General features: G+C 37.6%; 1 protein-coding gene across 6 annotated transcripts in view; it reads left to right on the top strand.

Moving 5' to 3' along the window:
• The window catches only part of BCAS3 (BCAS3 microtubule associated cell migration factor), a 614901-nt gene that overhangs the window by 293592 nt on the left and 298877 nt on the right, over positions 1 to 22432 (top strand). For all 6 annotated transcript variants that reach the window (XM_066363166.1, XM_066363167.1, XM_066363164.1 and 3 more), the window contains 2 exons: positions 15412 to 15512; positions 17962 to 18158. In XM_066363166.1, the coding sequence (XP_066219263.1) occupies positions 15412 to 15512; positions 17962 to 18158 (298 nt within the window). The remainder of the gene's footprint in view (positions 1 to 15411; positions 15513 to 17961; positions 18159 to 22432) is intronic.

The following is a 22432-nucleotide window of genomic DNA, read 5'->3' as shown; positions in this document are numbered from 1 at the left end:
CCCAAGTAAGTCTTGCGCTGGTAGCCTACCAGCTACAATAATGAGAATAGAAATAGCAAATATTTTCCCTTGTAACATAAAGTCAAACTTTTGGGTTTAGAATTGAGTCATTTTAGAATATTTTACTATCCTATTGTTTTATTGGTTTTACAATGTAATGGTGCTATGTTTTGAACACTCGGATACAAAAAGGAGAACAAAATCATCTTTTCTGTCATGGTCATTGTCAGTAACCTGGAAAAGCAATTAGATATGCAGCAGTTTGCTGAGCTTTTCTCCTTTGAACGTCACATGAGATTTAACCTAACATCCTGGATTGCATCGCTGTTGTGGTATGTACCAAGAGTGATGGAGGCACTCAACAATATTTCCTTGCATTGTCCATAATAAATATTTGCCCAAGAGTGGGTAAGGGTGGAAGGGGAAGAATGAAATGTTTTGCTCTAGCAGAGGAAACTTGTAATGTAGGACTTATTTAAAGAGTATTTATAGTCTATTGTTGGCCTTTGGGTGTGTCCTCCTGCTCTATCCAGCTCTAAATATCTGAGGTAGTTCAGAAACCACTTCCGACTAAAGTACATTTGATAGTTTTTCTTTTTTATATTTAATTTTATCAACTGACACATGTCTTTCCATAGGGAAATGATTTTAGTGAAGTGAAGGATGTTTTTCTTCAAAAGACTAAAAGTTTGAGACATATTGACCGTTAATTTAGCCATATATATGTTGTAAACTTGGGAAACATTATGAAAACAAGTATATTTTCTTTCTCAATGAAAAGATGTCATATAGTTAAATGAAAGTACTATCAGCAGTCTGCAAGCTTTATAAATGATGGATTGAAAAGTTTGGATTAAATTCCCCATTTTCCCTTCTTCTTTCACTTTGTGCTTATGAGATAGGTACTTCTTATTGATACCCGTATCTTTACAGAGATCTTCACACCTATGGAGTAGTTTGTTGGGTATATTTGTCATTGCTGATTTATTGAGATGTTTCCACATCAAAAGTCCTTTCTATTACAATATAATGTAAATCTTTGCCTTTCTTCTACTTGTTTTAATACTTACTAAAGTATGATTTTCTAATATTTTGTTTGGAAATAATAATTTATATGTCAAACCACTTCTTGTCCCAATTGTTCTTAAAATTAAAATGGAACAAATACAACTACCTGTTTTTGTACTTTTAAATTTATTTTATTTTACAAAATTCTGGTGATGTAAGTAGCTTTTTTTTTTTTAATAGCAAGAGGGACAGAGAGAGGGTCAGATAGGGACAGAAAAGACAGGAAGGAGGGAGATGAGACGTATCAATTCTTCATTGCGGCACCTTAGTTCATTGATTGCGTTCTCATATGTGCCTTGACTGGGGGGCTACAGCAGACCAAGTGACCTTTTGCTCCAGCCAGCGACCTTGGGCTTCAAGCCAGTGACCTTTGGGCTCAAGCTAGTGACCATGGTGTCATGTCTATGATCCCACGCTCAATCCATTGACCCTACACTCAAGCTGATGAGCCCACACTGTAGCCGGATGAGCCCATGCTTTAACTGGCAACCTTGGGGTTTTGAACCTGGGGCCTCTGTGTCCCAGTTTGACGCTCTAACCATTGTGTACCACCTAGTCAGGTGCTTAATGTTTCTTTAGGTTGTTTTATGACCTACCTTTTTTTTTAAGTACAATTGAGAGTATACATTCTTTTTTTTTTTTTTTTTTGTATTTTTCTGAAGCTGGAAACGGGGAGGCAGTCAGACTCCCGCATGCGCCCAACCAGGATCCACCCGGCATGCCCACCAGGGGGCGACGCTCTGCCCATCTTGGGGCATCGCTCTGCCGCAATCAGAGCCATTCTAGTGCCTGAGGCAGAGGCCACAGAGCCATCCTCAGCGCCCGGGCAAACTTTGCTCCAGTGGAGCCTTGGCTGCAGGAGGGGAAGAGAGAGACAGAGAGGAAGGAGAGGGGGAGGGGTGGAGAAGCAGATGAGCGCTTCTCCTGTGTGCCCTGGCTGGGAATCGAACCTGGGACTCCTGCATGCCAGGCCGATGCTCTACCACTGAGCCAACTGGCCAGGGCTGAGAGTATACATTCTTTTTTATTGATTCACTGTTTCTTGCCATTGGATTGGCAGATTTGACTGGAATAAAACACTGATTCTGATAGATTAAAGATTAAAGAAATCTCATCTATTTGTATGAAGCTTCTAGTCCAGGGGTCGAGAACCTATGGCTCACGAGCCAGATGTGGCTCTTTTGATGGCTACATCTGGCTCGCAGACAAATCTTTAATTAAAAAAAATAACATTAAAAATATAAAACATTCTCATGTATTACAATCCATTCATTTCCTACCGTTCATGTTCATGGTTGTGGGTGGCTGGAGCCAATCACAGCTGTCTTCTGGGACACCACCAAATTTTTATTGGATAATGCATAAGGTACACTGGTCGTTGTATGGCTCTCACGGAATTACATTTTAAAATATGTGGCGTTCATGGCTCTCTCAGCCAAAAAGGTTCCCGACCCCTGTTCTAGTCCATAAGTACCTTTGCTTCTAATATGATTCACCCTGTCTTACCTGAATTTAAAGTTCTTACATAAAGAGACTAATATCCCTGAGTATGTATTTTGTCAACTGTGTAGGGGGGATATGGATTGGAGGGTACAGGGATGCCTCTTTGTCCTTTTCTCCAAAAATAAGGAGCTAAAACTGAATGGTCTGTGTCTGCTTACCTGTGACACTGGAATGGGTGGATATTGGTAGGAGCTTGTGGTTTTATGTGCCATCAGGAAGGTTAATTGATAACAACTAAGTGGGAACTTAGGGAGATGGCTACAGCTGTCTGCTCTGTTAGTGGGAACCGGAGTTCTGGCGCCATTTCAGAGTCACTGTTTGTATCTGTCTATCAGAGTTAGAATACAGTTGTTTCTCTCAGTTTCAGCCTTCTCTATAGAATTTCTGTCAATTGTTTGACTCCATTAAGTGTGCAGAGGAAATAAAAGCCTGAATGACCAATCCACCAGGGGCTATGGATAGACCCTTTCTTTGTCCATACTCAGAACACTGCATTAGGTCTCATTATCCGTTTATAATAAGTGACCTCTGCCCCCTAGGTCATTGAAAAATATTCAGTGTGCTTTTCTGACACACAGGGCACCTTCTCAGCAGACCCATGAAACAATAGGACGTCTGGTAGTCTGGAGGACTATACACATTGCAGGATTTTAAATATACAGCCTTGTGCCAAATCATTCTGGCAGTTTTTTTTTTTCTTTGCTCTTGCCTTGTTCATACAAGGGCTAAGGGGAGCCTACCGTCTGGATGATGAATGTGGCATTCCTTTTCTCTTGCTTTCTTTTTCTTCTAATTAAAAAAATGTTTTGCCGTTTTCTTGCAGTTTTGTTTCCTAGAAAGGATTTGCCTTCATCTCTACTTTTGTAGTTCATGATAGGAAAATACAGACACATTTGGAAACAGTGAGTGGAGTGCCCGCATCTTTGGAAAGGGATTGCTGAATGTACCCAGGGAGACTCCGGAGGTTATCTTTGCCGTGTTAGAAACCTGTCTGCTAGTCCTCTGCTCTGCGCAATCTGGTGGGGATGGAATCTGCAAGTGAGAAGTTTGGGAAAAGACTCGACCCTTTCTTGGTTACTATAGTCTGGATTTCTTCGGTGATACAAATTTGGACCACCTACCAGAAAGTTTGGCACATCTCATGGTTCTGTCTACACATTTCCCAATGTGTAGATAGTCTTGGGAAAAGTTGGAGATAGCATAGTGATTAGTGGTTGAAACGTATTTACAAAGTAAAACCTTCTGTCCAGAGCTTCACTCTGTATAAACTGAAGGTCAGCCTTCCGGGTGTCTGGGCTACCAGCTGCTGACTGTGTGGCCTTAGGTCAGTGCCTGTGTGAAGTACTGATAGGGGTCAATCATCTACCTGAAGTATTTTAGGACAGGAAATGAATAAGATTGAGAGGCACTTCTTTAGCAGTTTATATATGAAGAAACTTTGAAAAGAGGAGACATGTTTATAAAAGTGCTATTTAAGTTTAACCTGCATACACTTAATTAGTTAAGCCTTCTTTCTCTCTTTGTAGCTTGTGTATTTTGTATTTAGCGTCGCATGCATTGACTTGCTCACTTTATTAAAAATATCTGAGACATAAAGGGATACAGAGAAACCTAGCCACACTGTCCAGTAGAACCCACGTGTCTTTAATGCAGAAAAGTACTTTTGCTGTAAGGGTTGTACCAGGGCATACTCGCAGGTATTGGGGCATGAAGGTGTTATCTCCACAGAGGGGCCTTTGAGTCCCAGCACAGGTTTTTCTCTCCAGACCAGTTATAGAAAACCGTATAGTTGTCAGAACTCTCTGCATGACAAGAATTAATATATTAACTGAATTATAGCACCATTTGACAAATTGCTTACTAAATACATCAAAATTGATTGGACATTCCGTATTTGAATTGACAAATGGCTACATTAGGAGAAGGAGGGAAATCCATTAATTATAGCCACTCACTACCATAGGAAATATAATTATATAAATATGGATTTTGTTAAAAGAAAATTTTCTACTTTATGGTAGTGCTGCTTATATGTGTACCTACACCTCTTTGCCATTAATAGAAGGGTTGCTCCTAGGCACTGTTCCTTAAATAACAAAAGATAATGTCTGCTGTGTTATATGTTTCAGGCTCTCCTGACTGAATAATGGGATTTTATTATTATTTAAGAAAAGTAGAGAATACCTGGGAAATGTTGTAGTTCATCCTTTCTGCTCAATTTTTTTTTTTTGTCTTTTATTATGTGAGAGGCAGGGAGGCAGAGACAGACTCCAGCATGCACCCCAACTAACCGGGATCCACCGGGCAAGCCCACTAGGGGGCTATGCTCTGCCCGGCATAGAGCAACTGCTCTGTTGCTCGGCAACTGAACTATTTTAGCACCTGAAGCGAGGCCAAGGAACCATCCTCAGAGCCTGGGGCCAATTCGGCTGGAAGCATTCGAGCAATGGCTGAAGGAGACAGAGACAGAGAGATAGAAAGAGAGGGGGGAAAGGGGTGGAGAAGCAGATGGTCACCTCTCCTGTGTGCCCTGACCAGGGATCAAACCTGGGACATCCACACACTGGGCTAACACTCTACCACTGAGCCACCCAGCCAGGGCTCTGCTCAAATCTTAACTGCATCTCTCTTAGTCCATCCTGCACTTGCATTGCTATAATTATCATATTTAAGGCAAAAACTTTACTTTTGTTTTGATTGTTCATTACCTTCTATCATTACTGAAATTCTCCTTTAAAAATTTTTTTTTTTCTCATGATCTTTCTTACTGAAGGTAACCAACCCAGTGACCGAGGCATAAGGGAGGTGGGTGAATGCCACAGATTGTCTCTCTGCAGTTTGAATGTGTTCTCCTTATTGTTGTCATATGACAGGAGGCTTTTTGCCGTGTGATTTTGTGGAACGTGGTTGAGAAACAAGAAACACTGAATGGCCTTCATTGCCTCTATAACATCAGTTTCTTGCCTTTCCTACTATGCTTTCTTTGTATTTTAAGAGCACATGAAGAGCATCAGAACCACCCTTCTATGATGTCAAGTCTGGGTCAGAGCTGAGGTTTAGAAGGACTATTTTGAGGCTACTGGTTTGTTTTTTGTTCAGTTTTTTTTTTCCAGATATTCATGCAACAATCTTTTTAAAATGTTTTATTACAGGACTGTTCAAACATACACAGAATTTCTGTGAATAGTATAACAAAGCTGCCTAATACCCAGCTTAAACAATTTAAAATGTTCTGCCACTCTTGTTTCTTCTGTTCCCTTAAAATCACTCCCTTTCTGTCTCTGTCTCTCTTTAATGCATGACCGGTAAATATTATGAGAAAACCACCTGCTGTTATATCTTTATACCTGAAGATTTTAATATACATCTAATAATAAAGACTTAAAAAAATGTAACTGCCACGGCATTACATAATATATAGGTGGTCGCTTCTCAGTCTTTTGGCTGAGATCAGTACATAATGTATAGGTGGCCCAGTCCAAAGACCTGTGGAGATCACTCTTTCTGGTAGTTTGACATTGTGGGTCAGGTGAGGGGAGAACAAGCCTCGGAAAACGTTTTCTTGTATTTGGAGAGAGAAAAACCTACAGTGCTTGTGGGCTGATATTTTCTCTTTCTTTCCTCTGTCTTCTTGGTTCTATGAGTTTTCTGATTTATTTAGAGGCAAGTTTTGATCATTTAGTTTTTTTTTTACTATATTAGGAACCTATTATGAATCCTCAATGATTATTTAGAAAGATTTTATAATATGTTCTTAAGTATAGGTTGGAAATGTTGATGTCTTCTTCTACGTCTAAAAGCTTTTAACTTTCCATGCCAAGAGAACTTTGCCTCTTTTGCTTAGGCAGGAGAAAGGCTGCACTTAATTCTTCCTGCTGTATAATGATCTAGACTTATTTGGTATGTAACTAGATAATGAATAAGTGGAGCATGGAAGAAGCTGCATTAACTCTTTGCAAGAAATGATTTTTGCCATTTTTCCATTTATAAACAATTCTCTCCCCTTTATTTTTGTTGGTCAGACTTTACTCTGGAGGCTGCCCTGAGTACATCAGACTCTTTGCACTTCAGCTATGTCATTGTAGGAGGGTGGGATCAAGAACAAAAAGTTTGCAAGAACTGGCTTATTGTCTACTTGCACAAACTGATACATTGATGACTGAATGCAGTTTAACGACCTGGAACAGTGATTTCTTACCTTTAGGGCATCAATTCACAATAGTTCCTGTATATCCTCTACTCACCTTCGTCTCTTTTAGAGGGTATTGTATTTTAGAGTGTTCCTTGAAATTAGAATGGAGAATTGATTATTCCTGAATGAAATGCATCGAGTCTGCAGGGTTATCTGTGAGACTACAGTTGCCACTATTGAAGGGTTACAGCTCATATACCTGCATATAGTCAGCTGTAGGAGAGCTTCTACTTTCAGCAAATAGTCATTTTCCTCAACAAAAATATAAACTACCATGTATACTTGAGCCATTGCTAAAAGCTGGCCATGTATTTGATATGTGTGTATAAATATGGAGGCAATGATAAATGGATATACAGTCTATGAGTGAGTTTGTAAAAAGCACTTCCAACCCCCCCCCCCTTAAACCCACTAAACCTAAGAAAATAGGGGGGATAGGCCTGACTGGATATGCAGTAAGCACAGCTTTGTTTCCTGAATTGGTTTCCTTCACTCATTGATATGCATCTGAGTTCTTAGTTTTTTGACTTCTGGATTGACTGCACTCATATCAATTTTAGTGTGCTTTCTTCCCAATTTTTTATAAACGTGAATTTTTAGACAAGTATGTGGAGTACACAATTTAAAAGAGACCAAAGAATGGTTAATGGAAAATAGCTATTCATGTCCTCAGCCATCATTGTCCACTTTCTGGAAGCACTGTTGTAACTGACATTGAGCTTTGATAAGAATACGTTTGTGCCTATTTAGACTTATATGCCTGAGTAGTTTAGATAAACTATGGTAAGACCAAGTTGTTAGCCATAATCTACAAGGAAGGTAGGTATTATACAGTTATAATATGATCCTTTAAAATTCTAAGGTGGACTTAGTTTTTTAACAATCCTGCTATTGTTTTAATGTATATAATATAGTTGTACTATGAATTGAGTTGCTATACTACACATCAAATAAGCATTGTGTACATCTTTGCTGGTAAATAAACTCCACCTTGTCCTTAATTGAAAATGTTTTGAAAGGATTGTTTCAGTCTGTTCAGTTCTCAGAAGTATGTCGTGACAGTCTGAAATTTTTAGTGGAGTAAGTGATCTTGTGAATAGCATGAAGCCCATTATGTTTTAGGATATTTGGGGTTATGATGAGGAGCCAGACTGCATTGCGGCACCTCCCAACTACCTCCAGGTATAACTTGTCCAGATACTAAATGTCAAATAAAATCGGAGAAATGTTTGGAATAACAAATGAAAGCTCCTTGGCTTTTGTCTTCTGTGAGAATATTCCCTGATACCTGGGGGGTAGGGAAAAGGAGGCAGAGCTGGGGCCTGGGGAGGAGATGCACCCAGTGTTCAGTGATTCAGTGAAATCTATCCTCACAGGCAATGAAGCTATGTTATTTTTCTAATTATATATTGCCTGTGACTGTTCTTCTGGGAATGTGGAATAAAAATGAAACCAGAAATGTACAATGACTGACTGTTAGAAAAGTTTGTTAATTAGAAAACATCTATGGTACTGCAGGGTCAGGGTGCAAGGAAGAGCATTGATTAACTTCATATAACGTAGGTAAAGCGGGTTCCCTTTTATGGATTGTAACACTTCAACTGTTATTGCACTGGTACAAGAAATGGCTCCTAATAAAATGAATAGCCCACAATACGTAGTGCTCAACTACACTGTACGTTAAGTCAGTGGATTCTTTTACATTTAAGTGGAAACATTTATAAATCAGAGAAGAAACTTCTTTCTAGACTTCAGTAGAAATAAGAGTCAGTCCCTTAATAATAATAATCCATATCTTAAGGTAGTTAGGTGTGTTATTTTTTACTGAGAGCCTTCTCACTTTTCAAAACATTATTTTTAAAAGGCCAGGGTTTAATTTTTGTCAGTTTGATAATATGAAAGCATAACTTTAAATTAGCAAATCTCTGATTACTACCACGTACGTATGTTTGTTGGCTGTTGTATTTCCTCTTTTGTGAGTTGCTTGCTCATTGGAAATGCCTTAGACCATTTTGCTTTTGGATGGTCTTTTGAGTCTTTCTTTTTTAAAAGGCAAATTTCATGTCTGTACTAAGAAACTACATTCCCAAGCAGGATTTTTCCCTCAGATCTTGAGTGCTTTCTGATCAGAAACAGAGTTTGGTAAAGAGCCCTCTCTGATTGTATGGCTGCTATATAAATGCTGTTTTTAATAAGCACCAAAAATATATTGAAGTTTGTCCTTGGATGAGAGTTTATCACTATTGGCCTTTGGGTGAACTTTGAGCCTGAGCTGTTTCATTCAAGTCAGCATGATGTCATTTAACTCACAAATTTCTCTGTTGCTAGAAAAAGGCAACATGTTCCCCAAAATAACCTAAAGAACTGAATCATGCTGGCACAACATTATTCACCTCTCAGGTCTCCACTAAAGACTTCAGCATGGTAAGAGGTTTATTGCTTGCCGAGGGTTGGCGAGGACATGATACAGCATAAGGGGAAACAAAAGCTGTGTCTGGTCCTGAATCCGAAGTGAACTTTCTTCCACTGCCCACCCAGCTGCCAGTATGACCCTGCTCACACTCACTTCTCCAGTTAAAAACCTTTAGATCCATCTTTGTTTCTTCATATCAAAATACTCTCTTAAGTTTCTTTCTAGATCTAGATATTTAGCATAGGAATGTATTTAGGGTTTTTTCAACAGGAGCTAGAGCCAAGAGCTCTATTTTTTAATTTAAGTATATTTGATATGCACTCTTAGATTGGTTATGTATAACTAGATAGCATTTGGATCGGCGCCCCCCAGACCCCCATTTGGGAAGCAGACTTCCTGTTTCAGTAGCACTGAGAGTCATTCCAGTAGAGTAGCTTTATACAGTCTCCTACAGTTGGGAGCGTGGCATTCACTAGCAGCAAGGCCTGTGCTTCATTAGCTGTGTCCTCTGAGCCTTCAGAGCTCCAGCTACGAGAATTTATTACTGGGCATTCAAGAAATGTAGGGAAAACTAGAACAAGAACAGAATAGAACCCAATGGATTTTTCCTTCCTTAGATTTATAAACTTAGTACTTACTGCCCTGTGTCCAATATTATGTTTTGTGTTCACTTATGTAAAAAGGATGCTTATAATCCATATGTGGTTAGCCTTTTAACTTTGATATGCATTGTCAAATCTTTTTTCTTTCATTGCTTTAAAAGCAAATGGTACTGGGACCAAGTAATTATTTTTCTTATTCTTTCATCTTAATGGAACACCTAGACCCTATATGTACCCTGTTGTAAACTCCATAGTTGGAAGATTTTTCCCCCTGAATACCTAAACCATGTCGAATACACTAAGAAAAGTAATTACCTGCTCCAATATATGGTATATTCATTACACTAATGATTAAAAGCTTACCTTCTGTTTTCTGACCAGAAGACTAGATTTGTTGCAGATGAACTTAAGTTACTGAGAGCTAGCTGTTAAATTTTGGGTATTTTAGGATGAATTCAAGGCCTTTAAATTGAGGCTATACTGTTACTGTTTTTGAGAAAACACCCTTAAATGTTAACAGGTTAAAATTTCTCCAGGGCTAATAATAACTCATTCTTGGAACCTTGGTTCAAACCTGCATATCCTAACCAACAAGTATTAATCTATATTCATCCCATTAACCCATGTTATAAAAGAGACTTCAGAGGCACTTCCTGTTTTAAAAAAAATTATTGATCGATTGATTAATTTTATTGATTGATTTTAGAGAGGGGATTCAATCTACAATCTTGGCATATTGGTGTGATACTCTAACCAACTGAGCTACCCAGTCAGGGCCAGAGTCACTTTCAGTGTCTGTTAGTACAATGCTTATAGCTCTTTAATTTATTGTTTGAATAGCTTAGTACTTTGTATCTATAGTTTAAAATAATTTTTTTTTTTTATTGATTGATTTTAGTGAGAGAGGAAGGGAGAGAGAAACAGGAACATTGATTCATTCCTGTATGTACACTGACTGGTGATCAAACCAGCAACCTTTGTGCTTTGGGACAATGCTCTAACCAACCGAGCTATCCAGTCAGGGCTGTACCTATAGTTATAACAGCATCTATATCAATGTTTTTATCTTCCTCTTATTCATAACTGCTTTATTTTATGTGGAGTATTTATAAAAAAATTTTATACCCATTGGTCCTTACATTATGGTGCAGAAGAAAGGTTGACACTGGAGCAGATTTGTTGTTTGCTTTGCACATAAACACATAAAATATATATAGAAACAAACACACACACACCCATATATCACTGTAAGACAGCAAAATACACTTAGTGATTTTTTTTTAGCTTTTATTTAGTTAACTAGGAGCATGATCTGCTTTCCTTAGTCACAATAAACAGAGTGGCTCACAGTTACCTCATAATAACCTGCTCGTCCTGCCCTTGCTTGTTGATCTATACGTATCAAATGCCTGTGTAGAGGCAGTACTTTTGAGGTTGTATTCTCTAAAATATATTGACGGTGTATCTTTTTCAGTTAGATGGGTAGGCTTGTTTTCAATTATTTTACTAGTAGGGATGGAACATGGCAGATATTTTTGTTTCAAAACTCCATACGTTTCCTATTCCAGGTTTAATCTAAGAATAGCTGGTACATAAAACATACTGAATGTTTTTCTCTAGGTAGAAGGTACGGATGTTTGTTATTAAACTGAGACTTGCAAGTTATGTAACTCACCTTTCTATAAATAAACTCTTAAGTTCTCTTTTGCACCTCCATTCTAACAAAAATGGGAAAATTAATCTCAGTCATTACCTCCTCCAAAATTGCATGTACGTTTGATAGGGCTTACAGAGTGCAAGATATTGAGATGCGAGAGTTGGGGATATTTTATCTTTGTTGTAGTCACTGAGAGGTCTCTCAATTCCCTACGTGATCATTGGTCTGTTACTTCACATAGGTCTCTGTAGCATTCATCTTTGTTTCTACTTCAAAGCCTGTACATTTTTTGGACCTTGTTCGTATTCCTCTTGGACACAGAGTAATGTTCTCGACTGATTCATGGGGAAGTTGGAGAGGTTGTTACAGACTTGGCTGTACAGATATTCTCTGTGCACACCACTTCTTCTCTTGCTCCATGTGGGATCTCTTGCTACTTGATCTCGAAAATATGATTTTTCACAGCTGTTCATCCCTAAAACTCCTTCTGGAATTTTTGTCAGTTCCCTTCCTTGGGAACCCTTTATTCCTCCTTTTCTGTTTACGATATTCTTGTTCCAATTTCAGAACAACTTTCCTGTGATAATTGACTGGTCAGAGAGCATGGAATTTTTGCTCTTGTCATATTTTCAATCTTTTTTTTTTTTTAATCCCAGAGTCAAGGTTTTTTATTTTTTTTTCATTGTGACTTGGATGTCATTGCTTCCCCAAGGTAGTAAAAATGGAATGTTCTTTTTACTTGGATTGGGGAAAATTTTAAATGCAAAGAAACATGAGGAAGACGAAAAGACATTTATTTTATATTAGAAAAAAGTATCTCACCAGACCTGTATTTTTATATTGTGATACTTCTGAATACTTTGAAGCATTCTTAATTGGAAAACTATTTTTAAGTGAATATAAGTTATAGAAACTCTAATTATAATTTGTATTTAGAATTCAAGATTCAGATTTAATATTTCATAGATATATACTTTGTATTTTTGCCACTTTGGAAAGTAGAGGAAGGCTGGGAGGAGAAGGAGCAAGAGGAGGAGAGAGAGGAGGAAGAAGGTTTTCTTTTCTTTTTCTTTAACTTTTCACTATGGAAAATTCCAAATGTAACAATTGGAATACAATAGTAGAATTTCTCTCCATATACTTACCACCTAGCTTCAACAACTCATGTCTAATCTTGTTTTATCTGTAATTCTACTCTTCATCCTATCCCTTCCGCTGGATTATTTTAAAATTTATCCCGTTTTGATGATAAATAAGTGTCTAGCCATTCTGATATCATTACTTAGTCCAGAATCCAAAACTCCACCCATTTCCTTATTACTTACGGTGTGCTTATTCTGCGATAGGTACTGCTAGCCTGGGATCGGCGTATATAAATGCAGTGTATATTCTTGAAGAAATTCAAATTAGATACTAGTTTGTTACACAAGGGTATAGTTTTTCATGTCTCTTTAAAACTTTTCAGTATCTGCCTGACCAGGCAGTGCCGCAGTCAATAGAGCATCGGACTGGGATGCGGAGGACCCAAGTTCAAGACCCTGAGGTCGCCAGCTTGAGCGCGGGCTCATCTGGTTTGAGTAAAAGCTCACCAGCTTGGACCCAAGGTCGCTGGCTCGAGCAAGGGGTTACTTGGTCTGCTGAAGGCCCACGGTCAAGGCACATATGAGAAAGCAATCAATGAACAACTAAGGTGTTGCAATGCGCAACAAAAAACTAATGATTGATGCTTCTCATCTCTCTGTTCCTGTCTGTCCCTGTCTATCCCTCTCTCTGACTCTCTCTCTGTCTCTGTAAAAAAATAATAATAATAATAATAAAATAAAATAAAATAGTTTCTCCCCTTAGCAGCTTACCAAAGTATGCCCTGACCTCTGGATAGTTGTCCTTAGTCACCTTCTTGAATAATACTTAGGGGTTGGGGGTGAAGGTTTATCTTGCTCTGTTCTCTACTAAGAATTTAATATAAAATTTATTTATTTAAAAAAATGACATGGTTTGGGAACAGCTGAGCCTTTTGCTTATCAGTTTTGCAATACACACCAAATTTATTTCCAAGAAGATGCTTAAGTATTAGGTAATTATTATGGTGTTCTTTTCTTCATATCATTCAAAAATCACAAGACATTATTTGTTACGCTTATATGCTTGCATTTGTGCCAAATGCCTGTCAACTATAGAAGTGTGGTTTTGTAGAACCAGTAGCAAACAGATTTCACCCCTGCAAATCTGACACTTTAATACTATTTTCCCATCTCTGATGAGTAATTGACTGGCTTCAGTACCATTTCTTCTTTCCCAGCAAGTTAAGATAAGTTGTTTGCAAGTATGTGTCCTCTAAAATCTTACACTAGGTCAACTCAGTCTTCTTCATTTGTATCTGTTTCACTACGATTTAGTTCTTCATGATACCTTGTGCTGGCAAAAGTGCAGTGAGGTTAGCGTTCTCAGTCACTGATAGTGAAAGTGTATAACTCTGGGAACATGCATCAAGAAATTTAAATATGTACATTCAGTTCTTTGATTCCACTGATAGGAATGTAGCCAAAGGAATAGGATATTCATAGAAGTATATACACATATCTCTGGGTGGTGGAAATTATGAAATTATTTTCTGTTTCTCATTCTTTTCTATGTGTTCCACATTTCTTTAATATTCATCTATTTTTATTACTTCTTTTACCTTTTTCTTCTCTACTTCCCCTCAGTATTTAATTGCTTTATTTTTCTTACTGTTACTGTGTGTGGAAGTAGAGAGTATATTGGAAATCTCTGTATCTTCTGCTCAGTTTTGTTGCAACTATTAAAATGGTCTAAAAATAGTCTATTTTATAATAAAATTAAGAAAATAGTATGGGACTTTAAAAAGAAGAGACCATGTTTCATTGGGATAACATTTGGTTCATAGTAGAAACTCAGTAAATCATTGTTGAATTATTACTTTACTCAGTCAAAGTAATAATACTTTGAGCAAAGTTTTCTTTTTGTATGAGAAAGTAGGTATTTTATATTTTAAGCCTATATCTTACTGTCACCGGTGAGAGGGTTCATGTCTCCCCCTAGTCCCCCAAGATAGAAATCAAGAAAGGAAGATTCAAAAGAAGAAAGAGATTCAAAAGAAGAGGTTTACTGAAAACAGGATGGAGGGAAGGGCAAAAGGAGGGAGATTGATGCGTCAGGCGAATGTGCACTAAAAGGGACGAGTCTCCCCAAACCGGGGTCTGGCTTCCATAGCGCTGGATTGGACTCTGCATGCAGATGCAGAGTGGATTTCTTTCCTTTCCTGGTTCCTGCGGGTTGGTATCAACCAGCACAGGCCAGAGCGGAGCTCTCTGGGGAGTGCCTGAAGAGAAGCTTTAACTCATCCAGTAGAGGCTTAAAAATAACTGAGGAGCATTCCCTTCTGTTTAAGAGAGGCTCAGCCTGTCTTAAGAAAATGAAATTTTTGGATAAATGAAAGTGTTAAAAAGTATTAAAATAAAAATGTATTTTTATACCTTCCATTTATATGAAAGATTCTTTAAAAATCTTATTTGACATTTGTTTTAAACATTTCCCCCCCGTAATTATAGGAACTGCAACATATTATTATTATTTTTTTTTGTTTGTTTATTTATTAGAGGAGACTTAAATGTCCCAAATCCTGAAAGCTAGGAAATACATTGGTGCACGAGTAAGGGAGTTTTCCCTGTTCTTAAATGTCCTCATGCTGTTACTGTATAGTTAGTTGTTTATTTCTTTTATAGTGATATATGTCATGACCAAATTCCTGCAGATATTTTTTAATGTGTAGTCTTAATTGAAGATCTTTCTTATTCCTAAGAAATTCAGTCTTTTATTGTTCATTAATTATTTGAATTACCTTTCTGCATCAAATGTCATATTTTTATCTTATAAAGTAACCAGGATGGTTGTGCCTACATTTATTTTTCTACTGCATGAATTAAAGTTGTTTAAATATGTGTTCTTTTTCCTGCAGTGGTTCCCCCTGGAAGTCCTGGACCCATTACTCGGCATGGGTCCTATGACAGCCTGTCTTCTGACCACAGTGGACAGGAAGATGAAGAATGGCTTTCTCAGGTGAAACTCTGAAATGTTTGGCCTGTTAGAGTGAAAGAAAACAGGAATCCATTGTCTGTTTCTATTCTTGAATTTTAAAAATTATTTCTCTTATAGGAAAATGCATAGAATTGGGTCCTCTTTATTGAATTGCTAATAAGTAATCAATTGTTTTCCATATTAAGAATTTCTCATAAATACTGCTGCAGGGATACATACACCAATATTTTATACCCACACATATGTGTGTGTATATTAGCTTTCATACACTGGGCATATAATATACATATCTTTCTGACAATCAATTTATATCCCTTAGGACCTTAGGTTTTTATATGGACACTTTGGAGTGAAATGATTATTAGCCTTGTTGGAACAGTGAAGCAGTTTAACAGTCTTTGGAATTTATTTTGCGGAGCCAACATTTATCAGGCCCATGATTAGGCAAAATTCAGCATTGTAATCTGCACAAGTCCTGCTTGTGCACTGCTGGGTGTCCTTTCCCAAGCTCACGTTTGCCGCGCCCGGTGGTTTCTAGGGCATTCCTGTACCAGCCTCCACAGTCCCTTCCTCCCCTCACCAGGTGAAGCTGTCTTCATCTCAAGGGCTTTGAAAATGAAAGGTACTTGGGCAGATTTCAAAATGATGAGATTACAGATGACTTAATTACAAATGCTGTTATGTCTGCTTCAAAACTGACATCATTTGAGGAAGTTAATGACCTGTCTCAGATTACCAATCCCGCAGCTTTTCATCAGACAGCTGCCTCTGTAGAGGCCGGCTACACTGTTACTGCTTTCTCAGGAAGGGCAGCCCGAAAACTAAAGGGAATCTGGACACTGGAGAATCAAATTGTTTGTAGGTGACACATTTCATCACACCTAAAGTACTCAAGGAAGCTTCCTGAAGGGGGATCAGTGCTTCAGTTCCAGGCATATAGTGGGGCACCCTTTCTTGAAGATAACACAATAAAAAAAAAAAGAAGAAAAGGTTGGCAAGGAAACCACTGTCCTTCACTTCAACTTTTCAATTAGATAAAGGGGTGATGTGTGCTGTCAGTGTGAAAGTACATACAATATGTTTGTACCGCACACAACAGGACAGTGAATAGGAACATCTGGCCATCGCCCCAGTGAAATCGCACAGGCATCTGTTTACCTCTCGGCTCTGTGACACTGATGGTTTTGAGCTTAAAATACACAGAATGCTTTATCTGTGGCCTAATTTACATTGCTGAATACAACTACTTGAATCAAATCGCTGTCCTAAATTGGAGTAGTTTTCTGCTCATGATTAGTGGGAACATGAATATCATTCTAAGACCATGATGTTGTTTTTGCCCTTCAGGACTTACAAACACAGAGCTGCACTCTGTGAACCTCTCCAGTTATGTTTTGTTAAGAATTAATCACTACAATCAGAGAAATGTGATTAAATATAAAGGATCTCAGGGCAAAAAGAAGGCACACGGGAAGTCAGTCCTATGAAGTGTCAGTACACAGACACGGATGTAGCAATTACAAGACATTGAGAAATAGTGTATCACCAAAGGTTTGCATATTTAGTGTCTTATTCACGCTGCTCATTTGTAAAATTATATAATACATTTGTTTTCAAGTTTTACCTAGTGTTTTCTTCTCTCTACTCTGTCTTTGACATGTTTAATATTGGCGTCATTTCCAACCCTCTTCCTGAGAGTTTGAAATTCATAAAGCATTTTAGTTTTACTGTTTTATAGCCCTTAAAATACCTGTCTCACTGTTCATGGCAGTTGAGAAAACACTCTTTTGAAGACAAATCTAGTTAGAGAGAAAACATGTAATCCTCTCTTAATTTAAAAGTGGATTATGGGGTATTTTGAGGGAAGTACAGTAAATATTGTAATACTTCATTGTGGAAATAAACAGGGCTTTGGGTGTTGAAAATTAATTTAGGTATTTTTTTTCTCTTGCATAGTTCAAGAACAGCTTCAAGTTTGTCATAAGCTTTATCCTCAGTGGAGGGATTATTTCTAATCTGTGGATATATAAATATAGTAGTCCGTGCAGGCCCACAGAATAGTAAGTACTACCTAGAATGAATGAAAAAGGTAGTCTCTAGCTGACACCCGTTATACGAGTCAGGCAGCTGGTCCTTTTATTCTCATGTGATTTTTGTTTTGTGTATGTGTGGGTTTTATGTGTGTGTATTTACATACATGTTTATGTGTGTGCATAATACATACACACACATATACATACACCCACAAAATGAAATTTTTTTTTTTTATGTTTGTGAAAATCTGTAGAGGGACAGAGTGAATGTCTGTTTAGGCTGTTTTTTATAATGCCTTTTGGACTGTGGGTGCCCTGTTCCTCTTTCACTTGGTTCAAATGGGCTTCTTTGAGAATGTGTTTGTGTTCAGAGACAGGATGGGGGGTTATGAAAGGCTCCCAAGGGTTATAACACATTTAATCCTAATGTGTTTCAGGTAGAGATTGTTACACACACTGGTCCCCACAGGCGTCTGTGGATGGGTCCACAGTTCCAGTTCAAAACCATCCATCCCTCAGGTCAAACCACAGTCATATCATCCAGTTCATCTGTGTTGCAGTCTCATGGTCCAAGTGATACTCCACAGCCCCTTTTGGATTTTGATACAGATGACCTTGATCTCAACAGTCTCAGGTAAGAAATAGGAAGTAGGGGAGTCATTTGACTGCATTAATATATTCATTTGTAATGATCATCGTAGGCAATATTTACATTTTCCTCTTGGGCACAGTGTCATGTTGCAGAATACTGCACTGTATTCTGTGATTCCTTATTATCGCTGGAGATCTTATGTGCGACCTCATTGTATACAGTAAGCATTTGTGTTTCAGATTATATTTCCAAACATTTAAATGGTCATTACACTTTTTAAAGCCATCTCACTTTGTGTTGCCTCCCTCATCTTTCTAACTCAAGTCGGATGATACCCTCCTTTCCTGATCTTTCTGATGTTTCATCTTTCAACTGAACTACATCTGTCCTAATCCTGCCAATGTCTAATTCCAGGCTTTAAAATGGTTTTGGATGAGAAAGTGTTGACATTAATTCAGTTATAGTTTGTCATCTATATATGTTTTATACATCATATATATTTTTTGATCCCCACTTGTAAGAATTATAATACAAAGTTTACAAGGTATGCTTTTTGTTATTAGTTGTTGTTTTTTAATACAGCTGAAAAATTTTTGACTTCTTCAGTTTTCAGGTTTGCTTTGCAGTTTAATTTTTACACCAGCATGTGCCACATTGGGGGAAACTGACAATGAAGGGCTCAGTCAAATGCAATATCATCTCCCTTTCCTTGTCTTCTATTTTTTTTTAAAGTTCTATAATGTATCTTTATTTAAATCTAAAATAGCCCTTTGAATTTTTTCTTGAATTTTTTAAAAATTGTGAAGAAATATATTGAAATTAGATGTTGGAAATACGTTTTTAGCTACTTCTTGGTCAACATTGATCATTAATCTTTATTATAAAGCAAAAGCTATTGCAGAGGTGTGGTTAGGCCTAAAGGTTTCCTCTTTAAAAATAATTCAGGTGGTTCAGGGACTAGAGCGTCATCCTGGTGTGCCAAGGTCACGAGTTCCATCCCAGTCAGAGCACACATGAGGAGCAACCAGTGAATGCACAACTAAGTGGAACACTGACTTAATGTTTCCCTCTCTTGCTCTCTCTCTCGAATCTATGGGGAAGTTATTTTAAATTAAAAAAGAATTCATAAATTCATATAATTGAATATGTCGTCCTAATACCTTTTTTTGTGTTTTAGGTTTTGTTGTGTTTTGTTTTTTGGGGTTTGTTTTTTTTTTGGTATTTTGGGGGTTTTTTAGTTTGCTTTACATCATTTTCTTCCATACATTATGCTTTTTTTTTTTTTTTTTTTTTGGTGACAGACAGAGAGGGACAGATAGGGACAAACAGACAGGAAGGGGGAAAGATAAGCTTCAATTCTTCTTTGCGACACCTTAGTTGTTCATTGATTGCTTTCTCATATTTGCCTTGGGGGGAGCACAGCAGACCGAGTAACCCCTTGCTCAAGCCAGCAACTTTGGGCTCAAGCTGGTGAGCCTTGCTCAAACCAGATGAGCCTGCGCTCAAGCTGGCAACCTTGGGGTTTCGAACCTGGATGCTCCATGTCCCAGTCTGATGCTCTATCCACTGTGCCACCACCTGATCTATGGTTTTTTGGGTTTTTTTTCTCTCTAGCATATTTTCTTCCTGCTTTCTAAAAACTTCCTAAGATGTCAGGCAACAGTTGACAATATAGTGGGCATTAGACCAATTTTCACTGGTACCAATTGTAAAATACGGTCTAGCTGAGATAGTGAATTCATTTTCAGAAAGTTCAAGATGCGTTAGTCCTCAGCTTAGTGAGTCAGTGCATAGTCATTCATGTTTATGACATGCAGGTACTTAGATGATAATACTGAGGCATTTGAAATAGATGGCCCATAAGACTGTGTTTATTCTCTTGCTGCACTTCTCACAAGACCCTATTTCTTTTTTTCTGATGACTTACATGCTGCTATCAAACCCTGTCCCCCTTTTTTTTTAGCAGCCCCGGCTCTGTTCCTTTGTTTTGTGACACCTCCTCCCGCTTCCTTATTTCCTCTTTCCTTTGGGCACAGTCATTCATCTGAGAGCTCTCTAATTTACTTCTTCAGACAATGCCACTTTCCTAAAATGATTCTAGAATTTTCCTGAGGGGCTTTCCTTTCTCCTGCACTCAAGAGCTCCCAGTTTGTTATCTAAATGACTTTGAATTATCTATGTTTGAATAGAATATTGTCTTGTTTATTGGACACACATAAACTGTAGAAACTTTCCTGTTGGGTTGCATGCAGGCTTATACATTTCTTTCTATTGCACTTGTAAGTTATATTTTAAAATTTGAGCATTTATTTATTTTTATTTTATTTTGTGTGTGTGTTTCAAAAAGAAAATTTATTTTAAAAACGCCTGGATTCAGGCGAGCTGAGACCAGCAAAGGTTGTCAACCTAAAATTTGAGCATTTAATTAAGACCTTATCCCTGCATTAGAACACAGTGTGGATGGGAAATTCAGAATTGTTTCACATTATATTAATTTTAAATGTCCGTTTAGTTTTATTTCCAGCCCAGCATCCAGTTAGAAATCCAGCTGTTTATATTCTCATCATTCCTGTTACTGTCACTGTATCCCAGCACCTTACCTCTGTTTCTTCTACGTTTCCTGAGGCTTATGTACAGTGGCACTGTGCCTGCTGGCCTTACTTTTTTTCTTTAAATTGTAAAACTTTGTTTAGTTTTCTTTTTGTTTGTTTGTTTTTATTCAACAGACCCAGGACCCTGTCCTTTACCCCATGAGTTATTGCTAAGAATTATGTGGGGCTGTGTTAGTCTGCCCTACTGTATCCTAACCAAAATGGGAAGCAGGCAGGTACAGCCTTGACTGTCATATCCATAAGACATGGCTTACCCTTGAAGTAGCTCCTTAATGTAAAAAAGGTTAATGAAATACTTATTAAACTTGAGAGATAGCATAAAATAAGCTGAGATACAAAGTCTAGTTTTGCACTGAAGGTTAGCTGAGACATTAGTTATATTTTATTTTATTATTTTATGTTTTTATAAACTGGCATTTTGTGGATATGAATCAATACAACCATCAGCATATATGTGTGTGTGTGTGTAAGAATGTTTAATATCTACTCTTAGCATATTCCAATTATACAATACAGTATTATCAACTATAGTTACCAGGTTATACATTATATCCTCAAACCCTGTTTGTGTTAGATAATTTACAGAACATTAAGTTTGCTTGGGGTGGTGAATAGGCTATACAATATACAAATGATGTATTATAGAATTGTACACCTGAGACCTATGTGATTTTATTAACCAATGTTACCCTAATAAATTTAATAAAAAATAAATAAAAAGTCACAAAAAATAAACAAAAATCAAACAAACATAAAATTCAGTGGTTTTTAGCATATTCAAAAACCCCATGTTTTGTTTTGTTTTTTTATAAATAAATTTTTATTAATGTTAATGGGGTGTGATCAATAAATCAGGTACATATATTCAAAGAAAACATGTCCAGGTTTTCTTGTCATTTAATTATGTTGCATACCCATCACCCAAAGTCAGATTGTCCTCCGTCACCCTCTATCTAGTTTTCTTTGTGCCCCTCCCCCTCCCCCTTCCCCTCTCCCTCCTTCCCTCCCGCACTCCCCTCCCCCCCGTAACCACCACACTCTTGTCCATGTCTCTTAGTCTCGTTTTTATGTCCCACCAATGTATTTCACTCCGTATAATGTTATCAAAATCCCACCATTTTGTTATAAATGATCCGATGTTATCATTTCTTATGGTTGAGTAGTATTCCATAGTGTATATGTGCCACATCTTCTTTATCCAGTCTTCTATTGAAGGGCTTTTTGGTTGTTTCTATGTCTTGGCCACTGTGAACAATGCTGCAATGAACATGGGGCTACATGTGTCTTTACGTATCAGTGAAAAACCCCAATGTTTAATTCCCGAACACTTCCATCACCTCTGCCAATTCGTTTTTATTTTTGTTCTTTTTTTAGTATGAAAAAATTTCAAGCGTATAAACATATGTAAAGTCAAAGAGAATAATGTAATAAACCCATGTGTCTATCACCCACCTTCAACACACCATTGGCCAGTCTAGTTTTATCTATAGCACCATTCACCCCTCATTCACAACTCTGGATTATTTAGAAACTCCACAATAAATTGAATTTAAAATGGGAAACTTATCAGCCCACCTAAGTTGTTTAGACCAGGAGGGGTCTTTACTTTGTCTCACTGACCATATCTAACAGGCTAGCTTCTTGTTTTTCTTAAAAACCAGAAAATATCTTTTGCAGAATTTTCAAATATGTAAATTGTTTCTC

This window comes from Saccopteryx leptura, chromosome 2, assembly GCF_036850995.1.
Source record: "Saccopteryx leptura isolate mSacLep1 chromosome 2, mSacLep1_pri_phased_curated, whole genome shotgun sequence".
NCBI classification, from domain to species: Eukaryota; Metazoa; Chordata; class Mammalia; order Chiroptera; family Emballonuridae; genus Saccopteryx; species Saccopteryx leptura.
Note: the sequence above shows the minus strand (reverse complement) of the source record. Positions and strands in the feature narration are given on the sequence as shown.